This window comes from Abramis brama (genome assembly GCF_963993115.1).
Source record: "Abramis brama genome assembly, chromosome: 2".
Taxonomy (NCBI): domain Eukaryota; kingdom Metazoa; phylum Chordata; class Actinopteri; order Cypriniformes; family Leuciscidae; genus Abramis; species Abramis brama.
Window position 1 is genome coordinate 14,820,068 of NC_139964.1, and position 12,500 is coordinate 14,832,567.

At 40.5% G+C, this 12,500-nt stretch overlaps 1 protein-coding gene across 1 annotated transcript in view; it reads right to left on the bottom strand.

The window, feature by feature from the left end:
* Nucleotides 1-12,500, bottom strand: part of b3gntl1 (UDP-GlcNAc:betaGal beta-1,3-N-acetylglucosaminyltransferase-like 1) — a 26,628-nt gene that overhangs the window by 1,966 nt on the left and 12,162 nt on the right. Inside the window, exons 5-11 of the mRNA XM_084106376.1 lie at nucleotides 10,975-11,040; nucleotides 9,705-9,800; nucleotides 5,232-5,327; nucleotides 4,991-5,115; nucleotides 4,479-4,614; nucleotides 4,144-4,212; nucleotides 1,153-1,227 (exon numbers count right to left, since the gene is read on the bottom strand). Of these exons, the coding sequence (XP_083962502.1) occupies nucleotides 1,153-1,227; nucleotides 4,144-4,212; nucleotides 4,479-4,614; nucleotides 4,991-5,115; nucleotides 5,232-5,327; nucleotides 9,705-9,800; nucleotides 10,975-11,040 (663 nt within the window). The remainder of the gene's footprint in view (nucleotides 1-1,152; nucleotides 1,228-4,143; nucleotides 4,213-4,478; nucleotides 4,615-4,990; nucleotides 5,116-5,231; nucleotides 5,328-9,704; nucleotides 9,801-10,974; nucleotides 11,041-12,500) is intronic.

The window sequence follows — 12,500 nt, forward strand, 5'->3', positions numbered from 1 at the left end:
ACACACACACACACACAGAGATGAGGACAAACACACAGAACAGATATACATACATATATATATATACACACAAGTTAAAGTAAATTAACAAATATTGGACAGCCTACTACGTTAATAATTTATGTATTTGTGTTAATTTAGCTTAGCATCGTTAGCTTAGCATGCTAACATCAGATAATGTGGTAATTCTGTGGCATGTAGAGCGTATCAAATCAGTCACGAGCCGCGTTTCCATTACAGATTTGCGCAAAACTTTTGCGATATTTTCTAAATGTCGATAAAAAACTATTCCGAAATGACGGCGTTTCCATTCATCGATGTTATGCGACTAAAACGTTGTTTCTTCCTCTCGCAATCAGTCATTACAAACATCAAGGCAACGGATGTTAGTAGGTTTGTGTGAGCGGCCCATATGAGGAGTTTCTGGGTGTTTCTCCCTCAGATCTGCTTCAAGCTCTTGATGAATTGTGGCATTTCTTTGAGGTTTAGAATCCAGTATTCCCGTAATACTTCTGTCTTTTATGAGTTAAAGAACGGTCTCGTCTTCTGTCCAAACACACCGCCTCATCTACTGAACTGTAAATGCACAAAAACTGTTTGCATTGCAGTTTGGCAAAATATTACTTTTTCTAACAGCCTGAAAAACCTCCTCATGCGAGCGTAAAAACTTTTGTGTGATAAATGGGAGTTTTTGCGAAATTGACGTGTTTCCATTGGGCGTATTTTCAATTCGCAATTTGCGCAATTTGAAAAGTAAAGAAAACGCGGACAGTGATGACAGATCAGTTAATATGTTCCTATGAAGGGCACAGACAACACTAGAGTCTATACGGCGCAGGAACAGGTGTGTGTGTGTGTGTGTGTGTGTGTGTGTGTGTGAGAGTGATAATATCTGATCCCGCTGGAGGTTCATTAGTGGGAAACACTGACGATGATTGAGATTGATACGAGCCTCACGGTCTTTTGGACCAGAGTGTGTGTGTGTGTGTTTCAGAGAGTTTCCATTTCCTGTGTGCTATAAAAGAGTGTGTTCTCAGTCAAATTAAGGTCTGAGACACACACACATACAGAAAGACAGACAGACAGACAGACACACACACACACACACACACACAAATGCACACACTCACTCACTCTCTCACACACACTCACCAGCTTCACACACACGATAAACGGAGGCGATGCCTTTCTGAAGTGCAGGATGGGAATCTTGGGCTTCGGCCGTTCCTGAGAGAAACAGAGAAAACAAGAGTGTGTGTGTGTGTGTGTGTGTTAACACGGTCTCACCCGTGTGTGAGTTTCTCAGTGTTAAGCATCTTGATCTGGAGAGAAGAGCTGATGATTATCCTCTAGTGTGTGTGACTCTGATGTAACGAGGCTAATGATGGATCAGGATGTTAATCAGAGTCTCAGTGAGCTCTTCTGAAACGCCCTGTCCGGCCATAAACACTGATTCATTACTAGCATTATATTTGCATAACTGACCATTATCAGCCACGTTCCCATGACGACGCTCCAGTTTCGCAATCAAAACATTTGAGTGGAAAAGATCTTTATTCTTCAGTTTTATTCATTCTTTCGTTTGCTGCAAAACTCCCTTTGAATTCAGTGAACATTAAGGTCATAGTCAAAAAAAAAAAAAAAAAATCTTAAAGAAGTTTAAAAATATGCAATTATTGAAAAATGTAATTATTCTCATTACATATAACATGCACTTTTATTATCCTCATGATGCACATCACGTTACGCCTGTATATCCCTGTATTACACTATGACTATATCCCTTTATAATCTCAGAGAGTTTCATCATGCTAAAGCCAGACCAAACTTACAAACCTTACTATTTCAGATGGTTGGATTTGTATTAATTTCTTTGTCTTTTATCTCAGTATTCCAATAAGTGTTGTATAGACCCCTTTTCAGTTGGTAAACATGGTGACGTTTTTTTGTGGGCGGAGCTTAGGTGGAGGCAGAACGATCCCTCTGGCCGCTTCACTAACGTTACTAAAGTCGGTGTGCAAGTTTTGTTAGCTTGTTTTTTAACAATGACTGGAAAAAATCCGATTTTATCTTAATGTGCAAGGTCACTCACTGTCCAGGGCCGCGATTGTTATTTGCAAAAGTTAATTTTAACAGACATCCCAGATTGGCCGACCCGTACACGCTCATTCAATGGATGGACGATCTGACAGGATTAACGTCAACGCTTCCTCCGGTTGAGTGGCCTGACCTCTACACCGACCCGGTAGAGAAACTGAGCGTAAAGAGAAACTGAGGGCATATACATCTTTAGATGCCTATAACTGTAATGGTCACGTACAAGACTTGTGTGGTAGCCTACGATCCGCAGTTCTGCCTAGCCAGCGCCAAGGCCAGCCAGAAGACGACAATGTCAAGAGTGACATTACGGTGCAATTTTAATGATGTGAATATTTTCTAGAAATAAAAATTCCAGATACAGCATATTCATTTTTTAACTATGTATTTGATTACACTTTCTTACCAGGTTCTTCAAAAAGTAACTGTTATAGTCACAATCAATCAAAACAATGAATACAATCATAGATGATTCACAAATAATCACAATCATTTAGAAAACATTTTGCAATAAAATTTCAAATTGGAGCCTGTACTCCGTCGATTCTCGCACCCAACAACACAACAAGATGACATTTAATAACAATAATAATAATAATTTAAGCTCCTTATTATGTAGCCGAATCTGTGCTGGTTTGTATTGGCCGCCTCCAGGTTTCCGTTTGTTTTGCCTCCAGCTAACGCTGTGACGTAACTGTGACGTCGGCACAAAAGGGGCCTATAGACTAGTTGTATAAAGGTTTTTGTTTTAAAGTAACCCTAAAATGACATGAAAGAGTTTAAAATGTGTTAAATAACTGGGCTGATAGAGGCTAAAAAGGAATGCGTTACGTTACTTTTGCGTTACTTTTTTTTCACCTAGTCTTACTTTACCAATAAAAAAATAATAATCTACACTCATTTTCTCTTATGGTTTAACTGAATCATCGAAGGTCAGACGCAAGTACATCGGGCAATAAAGTGAGATTAAATGGATGTTTTTATTTAACATATTTAGTTATTGGAGGCTTGCATAGTATTCTGATTCTGCATTTCACTGATTTGATTCATTTGAACACTTTGATTTGTCTCAACATTGGCAGAGGAGAGCTGTCAGTCAGTAAATGGGAAACAAAGTAACTTGTGTTACTTATTTGAAAAAGTAACTCAGATATTTTGTTGAAAATTTTAAAAGTAATGCATTACTTTACTAGTTACTTGAAAAAGTAATCTGATTACATAACTTGTTACTTGTAATGATTTACCCCCAACAGCATTATAGAGATCTGTTATGTTTAATCTTTCCCTCGCGGGTCAAAATGACCCGAAGCTCTAAAATTATACCTTTTTTGTCCAGAAATCTTATTTTATTTCATTTTGATAATATTAATATGTATTATAATATTTTAATATAATATTAAAAATAATAATATTTTTTCTATTTTTTAATGAAATTTTTGGGAGTTTTTTTACCTTTAAATTACTAGATTTGATCAATAAATAATAAATAAATAGTAATTCAAGCACATTCCTCACATTCTTTCAACTTAAATTCAAAATAACTCACAACTTCATGCACAACCCTTATAACTCAGCTCAAAATATCTAACATCGGGTGTCTTTGCCGACCTCTTGAGGAAAAATAATAATATAAGATGATATCTCATGACTCTAGAAGGCCTTATAGCTCTAGATGGAGCAAATGAGCAGTTCCTCTGGGTCCTGAAGTCAGTTCTCTTCAGTGTGCATTCAGATACACACGTAGACATTATAAAATATATATTTTTTAGTAAAGTTTTAGCATTTTTAGTTTGAATGTTGAGCATTTTTAGGTTCTTCTATGTGTACTGAAGCATTCCTCGCATTCCACTCATTCCTAAGGGGGTCAAATGGAGTTTCAATAATACAACCCCTGGAAGGATTTGTTACTGTGTTACTACACAAAACTCCTCGAATCCATCAGATATTATATTCGCTCCCGGCTGTCCTGCCAATATGGTGGTATAAACACAGCTTAAGACTATTATTATTATTATCATCCATGTTGAGTTCTGAAGCGACTCTCACCTTGGACTCCTCGTACGTGTAAAAGCCCTTCTGAATTTTGTTTTCGTCCACGTCACAGAACGCTTTCACCTGCACACAAACACACACATTAACTTATAATCATTGCAGCACAGTGCTTTGGTGTTCAGTTGTAATTATTTTTAATTAATTATGTATGTCCTGATATTACAGTTGTTCAAGAATAATTGCCATAAGTATATATATATATCTCACACACATCTGTTAATAATGTTTTATATTAATTTATCCGGATCTATGATGTGTGAAATAATGTTGATCTGCTTCTGCACAGCTCAGTGTGGTTAGTGTTAGTGTGAGACGTCAGTGTGTTTGACCTTCTCCTGGTTCTCCAGGCTCAGGCTGCGGAAGAGTCTCCGGCCCTGTTTCCCAGCGCTCCACACAGTGAAGGAGTCCCACCGGCTGAGCACTCGCTCCTGCAGGAACAGCACGCGCAGATCCCAGATGGTGTGTCTGAGAGACGGGACAGAGACATGATGGAGATCTCACACACACACACACGACTGAAGGACGATGAAGGAGGAGAAACTGTGCTATAAAGAGCACTAAACATCCTTCAACTGGGAGCATCTTAAAACCCTTAATACATAAACCAACACTGAACACACACACACACACACACACATTGCGGTTTGACGCCCAGCTGTTGGACAGACGGCGTGAAAATGTGTGGAATTCCAGACACACTGAGCGGGAAGATGATTCAAGATCATTCCACAGAGACAGATAACACACACACACACACACACACACACACACACACACACGCACACACGCACACACACTCTCTCTCTCTCTCTCTCTCTCACACACACGCAGTAAGACTCACTCCAGCACAGAGTGTGTGGCTGCGTGTGGATGATATCGATACACCAGCAAACACTCCTCCACTCGCAGCAACACCCCCCCGCAGCGAAGACTCTGGTAGAAGAAGAGCAGATCCTCGGGAACGCCCTGAGAGAGAGAGAGAGAGAGAGAGAGAGAGAGAGAGAGTGTGTGTGTGTGTGAGAGAAACAGAGAGAGAGAGTGTGTGTGTGTGTGTGTGTGTGTGTGAGAGAGAGTGAGTTCACCTTTCCTCCCTCGTTGAACGCACCGACGCTCTGGAACCAGCGGCGGGAGCAGAACCAGGTCGGCATGACGACCGTCGGCCCGTGAGACGTGAACACCTTCGTTAGAAACAAACACATACTTCATTCAGAAAGAGCACATTAACATCGGTCATCTCCCTGCGACGACTCATCAGAGCATATCTGATGTTTAATATACAGTTATGTGGAGTGTGTTTAGACCAATGGGATTTAAGTGTGGGCGGAGCTACAGTGCACTGTCTATAAACCACAAATGTTGACGCAGAGACGCCATTTAAAACATTTAAACTCTGCACAACATGATACTTTTTTTTTTTTTTAATGAAAATCGATCGATTGGTCTCTATTAATCTCTCCACATGAATGTGTGTTAAACATTAAAGATGGGATTGCGTTGTGCAGTTTTGACAGATGAATCACACTGAATCTCGTCACACAGCGTCTGTTAGGATAAAAACATTAACATTCTCAACACTCTCGGATCACACACACACACACACACACACACACACAGTCTGGTGCACTATCTTTGTGAGGACTCTCCATAGACGTAATGGTTTTTATACTGTACAAACTGTATATTCTATCTCCTTACACTGCCCCTATCCCTAAACCTACCCATCACAGGAAACATTCTGGATTTTTACATTTTCAAAAAAACTAATTCTGTATGATTTATAAGCTTTTGTACCCATGGGGACCTCAATTTAGGTCCCCACGGTGACACGAGTCCCCATGAGTCTGTGTGCATTCAGGTTTAAGTCCCCACCGGTGTAGAAAAACATGTCCACACATACACACACACACACACACACACACACACACACACACACACTGCTCTAATGAGTTTACTTTGGCTGCTTGAGTTATGTCTGAGAGTTAAAGATCACACACACACACACACTCACACACACACACACACACACACACACTCCCTCACACACTCTCTCTGTCTTTCTGTTTGTAAACGATGCAGTGAGGAAAGAGGAATATTTCAATGATGACAGTGATGAATATTGCACAGAGCAAAGAAACTGATGCTGAGATCTGAGTTAGTGAAGCAGAAAATCACATCACAAGGTACAAATATTCTTACTAATATACTAAAACCTGTTGATCTCACTAATCCAGCCTCAAAGGTCACGTGTGTGTGTGTGTGTGTGCGCGAGACAGAGTGTGCGAGTGTGTGTGAGTCTGTCCGTGTTCAGAGACTGACACTGGGCTGGCCGAGTGTTTTGTAACGGCTCAGAGATGTTGCCCACTGGATGTGTGTGTGTGAGTGTGTGTGCGTTTCACTGGATAACCTCGGCTGGAATGCACAAACACACCCAAGAGAAACACGACTCCCTTCTCAATGAACAAGAACATGCGGAGGAGAAAATCAGAGCAGAAATCCATCAGGAAAGATAGTACATTAAAGGAGTGTTTACATGGTCAAAATGTTGTGCGCCCGGTTGCTAGGGCGTTGCTATGCAGAACCTAAGGTGTTCTGGGTGTTTGTTACTGCGTTGTTAGGTAGTTACTATGGTTTTGAGAATGGTTGCTGCTAGGCATTTGCTAGAATGCTGTGAGGGATCCCTCTGGTGTTGCTAGGGTGTTACTAGGCATTGCTAGAATGCAGTGAGGGGTCCCTAGGGTGTTGCTAGGGTGTTACTAGGCATTTGCTAGAATGCTGTGAGGGGTCCCTAGGTTGTTGCTAGGGTGTTACTAGGCAGTTGCTAGAATGCTGTGAGGGGTCCCTAGGGTGTTGCTAGGGTGTTACTAGGCAGTTGCTTACTAGGCTTACTAGAATTTGAAGTTGCCTTAGAAAAACACCAGTCATAACTAGAGGTGGGCGATATATCGTTTAGACGATAATATCCAAATTGTTGTCTGGACGATATGCAAAATTGGGATATCAAATATTTCATAATTTGTACAATCCGACCCCCCAAACATGAAAAGAGCTGAAAGAAGTTAAAGAGAAATCAAATAACGCACACTATAACCTTCTAAACAATTATATGTAGCGATTTTTAATACTGTAGGGCAGTACTATTCCCGGAAGCACCCTCCGAGTGGCCCAGCCCATGGTCCCGTGTCGTCAAAAACGCACATTCATAAGTAAATTCGAAATAGTGCGCGCAGAAGCACATGCGCAAAACCGTTTTGTAAAATGATTTAAGAATCAGCAATCAGAGGAGGACGCGCTGAAAACTGTAATGCTGTTCTCTTCCTTCATAACTCGTACTGAGAAGGTTTGAGCTGCAGAGGAATTTGTGACAGTTTCACCTGTTCAACCACATCAAAGTTTCGTAATTAGTAAGTCCGTGCTTTTTCTCTTTCTTTTTTTTTCTTATGTGCTGAAGGGCCGCTGTGCCTTGGTGAAACGGTGTTTGTACGTGAAGAGCTCTTTTCCAAAACGCCATAAACCTAAAAAGCTGCCTCAAAGAACCAGCAAAAGTAATGATTATGAATATGTAAAATATTGCAATAAGATATTTTAATTGTTTATTAATTTCTGTGTCGGCTGCAAAGATGAAGTTGACGATAGGCTATTGACTCGCGATCTTCGCAGTAGGCTAGTGAACGCACCGGAGAAATGCACATTTATTATAGTTTTATTTTGTTTTGGATGGTTTTGTTTAGAACCAGCTTTCTGTAAATATATTTCACATTTTTTAGGCCTGTGAGGCGAGTAGGCTACGGTTCGGTTCATGATGATATAATCTCCAGTTCAAGCACTTTTGTTGTGCTAGCCTATACTTTTTATGTATGAAATCCAGGAAATTGGTTAATGAAAAAATTATTAAAATTAAGACACAATTAATACAAAATGAAATTCGTTTTAAAGAAAGGCTTTGTGCTTTCTGTTTTGAGGTCTCTGTGAAAGTTTGAAAGTCTTTTAGTGCCGCTTTCAGAGCACTCGCATCCATAATGGAGAACTGTCACGTGTCACGTGTTTTTTCCTCATAAATGCAAACACGAAAAATAAAAGACAAAAGACTTTTTTAAAAAGACAAACCATACATTTTTGGGAAAAATTATGGATTTATAGCGTTTTGGGGAAAAATGGATGGATTTATAGCGTTTTGAAAATATTTTTTTTTTACTTTGAATTTATCATCAACAATATTGTTGTTTGATTTAATAATCACTGTTGCAAGAGGTGCCTAGTTCCGTTTTTTTATTTATTTTTTTGTAAGTGGAAAAAGTAGGGGCTACCTCAGATTCTGTTTAGTTAGCTCCTTTATTGTTTTTTTTTCTTTCTATAGCCTACAATAATAGGTCAAATGCAGCAAGTCAAAATACCAACTGGACCTTCTTTGCCAGTTTGCACAAGTTTCTTTGAAGGATGGCAAAAATATCTTCTGAATATCGATATCGAGATATTGGAAAAAAATATTGAGATATTCATTTTGGTCAATATCTCCCACCCCTAGTCATAACTCTCTCTCTCTCTCTGTGTGTTTTTGGATGATTTGGCCGACTAGAGCGTTCCACAAATCCCTCTGACCTCACGACCCTCGGGATCCGTTTCCCGCCAGCACGTGTGGATGCTCTTCGCTCACCGTTTCCGTGGAAACATCAGTCTTCAGGTACACATCCTGTTTCTGTGGCGACCTACTGACCGTGTGGCACGCGACCCCTCAAAACACAACACACCTCGTCTTTCCTGACACACACACACACACAACCTACACATATCCTGCCCACACACACATGCTGAGAGAGATCAAATGGACTCATAAAAGAGAGACTCACACACACACACACACACACACACACACACACGCTTCAAATCCAGATCATCCCTCTTTACTTCCTTAATAAAGTGACCTATATTCTAAAGAATAAAGTCATCATCTTTCATTAATGTTTTCATAATTATCTCCACCAATGACGTTTCATTTTTGTGATTTCCATCGGTTACTGTTAATATCCAACTCCTGCTCCTTTAACCAACTAGCATGTGTGTGCTTTTTTTAATGATCCAATCAATTCCGAATGGGTGAAGTCTTGCATTGCATTACTACCCGCTGAATATTTGGAAATACAGCACACTATGGAAGTAAAGTAGGCTGTGAATGACACTTCTCACACTATTGAAACTCTCAATAAAATTGAAGCGACAGATTCTTCCGTATTTTGATACTGTGTCATATATGATTATGTTCTTTTGTGTCTCTGCTCGCAAACACTCCTCAAGCCCCCGTTGGCCCGCTTTGGTCCAAGGTATTCGGCGTACAAGTATAAATCATACTTATCTGACAAGTAAACAAAGAGATGTCTTATCGATCACAAGTTCAGTATGGAGTACCACAAGGCTCAGTACTGGGACCGTTGCTTGTTTTTTCAATGACAAATGCAGAACAGGAAACGTGTGTGTGTGTGTGTGTGTGTGAGAATGAGAGTGAGTGTGTGTGTGTGAGTGAGTGTCACCTGTGTGAGTGTGTGTGTGTGAGTGAGTGTCACCTGTGTGAGGAGCTGCTCTGGACTCAGAGAGTTGATCCACCTGGTGTATCGCTCAGTGGAGCCTTCGGGAACTCGACACACTTTACAACCAACAATCTGACAAAACACACAAGAGACATCAGTCTTTTTATGATCATCTGGCTATATGTGACATATAATACAAGATATAAACGTTTCATTCGCAAACAAGTGTGTTGAAGGTGAACAAGAACCATCATTCACCAGATACAGCAATGACAGAGCTGAAGCCTCTGCGTGTTGGGTTTCCTTTATACTTCTGCATCGTTGTCCGCGTTGACGCGAAATTACACATGCAGAGGGAGTGTGTGAAACCCGAGGGAGCGGCTCTAGCAGACCAATCACAGCGCTTGCGTCCGCGTAGTATTGATGCGTTGTTACATTTTTGGAGAGGTGCACGTCAGGGTACGCACGCTACACACATCCTACGACGTAGCTACGGCGTGAGTTCGACGCAGAAGTATAAATCGGGCTTAAGACAACACACACACACTCTCTCTCTCTCACACACACACACCTTCAACCAAACACAAAACACGCTTTCACTCGTCCGTCTCATTTCCTCTCTGACGTGACCAGACACACACACACACACACACACACACACACACACACAGACACACACACACGCTTTCACTCGTCCGTCTCATTTCCTCTCTGACGTGACCAGACACACACACACACACAGACACAGACACACACACACACGCTTTCACTCGTCCGTCTCATTTCCTCTCTGACGTAAACAGACACAGACACACACACACACACACACACACACACTCAGCTCAGTGTTCCTCTGTTAGTTTAGCGCCGCAGGTCTTCAGTCTGTCGCCGTTACGCCCGCTGTGACCCGAGGTCAAAGGTCAAAGCAACAAACCAAACCCTCGCAAAACACTGGCTGTAAAAATAACTGCTGCTGCTTGTTTATAAAAATAACTATGTTTTTCTTGACATGGAATAAGAATGTGGTAAATATGTCAAATAAATGTGAAATATTATTACAATGTATAACAGCTGTCTTCTATGTGAACATAGTGAAATATAATGTATTCCTGTGATCAAAGCTGAATGTTCAGCATCATTACTCCAGTCTTCAGTGTCACATGATCCTTCAGAAATCATTCTAATATGATGATTTGATGCTCAAGAAACATTTATGATTATTATCAGTGTTGAAAACAGTTTCATATTTTTTGTCAGGATTCTTTGATGAATATAAACTTGTAAAGAACATCTATTTGAAACTCACCGCGGTGGGATTGAGCGCAGCAGCTTCATACTGCAGTCGAACTCTCTGAGGCCTCATGACATCATCCTGAAACACACACGACATCATCACGATACACACACGACATCATCACGATACACACACGACATCATCACAACTGTTCTTTTAGTCAAAACATCACAAATGAGAATCAAACTCTACTTCAGTTTAACAACCCACAGATGTTTCTGGCATATTAAATGAATATATTCATCAAGTGTTTGTGCCAGTGTTCAGATGGTTGTTCCCAATCTCCTGAAGGAGAGAGAATTCCTGGCGTTCCAGTAAACCTCAAGCAGGGCTGACTCTGCTTCACGGAAAAATCCCTCTAAATCCCCCACCCGCGGACAGCAGACGCAACACTGCATCTGACACAACTAATGCAGTCGCACCAGGAAGAGTGTGAGGGCGTTTCAGCATCAGTCACAAACACACACAGTCAGAAGTAGAAATAATCTGCACTCTTTTCATTTGTTATTAAAGGAGTAGAATATTCTGTCCTGATTTATTCGCCCAACACTCTTAAAAATAAAGCTTCTGTATTGGAACTGATGGTTCCATGAGGAACCTCTGAATTCCACGGAACTTTTTTCATTCCACGAAAATCTTTCCATTCCACTAAAGGTTCTTTATAGTCAAGAAACGGTTCTTTAGATCATTAAAATGTTCCTCATTTATTATGCAAATCTTCGGGAAACCAAAATGGTTATTCTATGGCATCACTGTGAAAAAAAAAAAAAAACCTTTTGACATCTTTAGTTGTTAAAAGGAACCCAGACTATTAAGACACATAGGCCTAAATATGCTATAATTGCTCTCTCCTACAAAATACATAGTTAGAAATACATAAAATATTTTAGTTATTTAAAAAATCTTCACAGTGTTTTACAGAATTTGAACTACGAAGGCAGCCATTATTTTTGCGCGCGCAATGCATTCTGGGTCGATGACGTGTATAGGTTGTGTCGGTTGTGTTCAGAAAAGAGAGAGGTGAGCTAATGGCGCTAAGTTTAACTGCTGCTACATCCTAAAAGTGAATATAATGCCACATTGTGCAGCGTTTGGTTGTGATTTCCAGTCCAAAGGCAACAAGGGGAGTGATGTAAGCCTCCACTGCTTTCCAAAGGACAAGAAAATAAGAAAAGAGTGGGAAGTTGCTTGTGGACGAGTACAACTCCCTAAAGACCCACGGCTGTGTTCCCATCACTTCAGCCCTGATGCATTTGAGGCATTTAGTCGGCTAAAAGATCGTCTTCCGCGTTATTCACCGTGGTGGTAATGGACCAACTCCCGGCGGTGGTTGGGGGGTTGTTTTGAAATAATAAAAAAACAAAACAAAGAAACAACACACTAAAGCCTGTAAAGCATTGAAATAAATATCAGTAAATACTGGTAACTTACATAATATAATAAAGTTGAATCTATTTTAAAAAAAAACTTTCGTTTAATATTTCCACACAAAGACGCGTGATAGCCTATAGACCGCTCTGAGAGGGATGCGGGACACG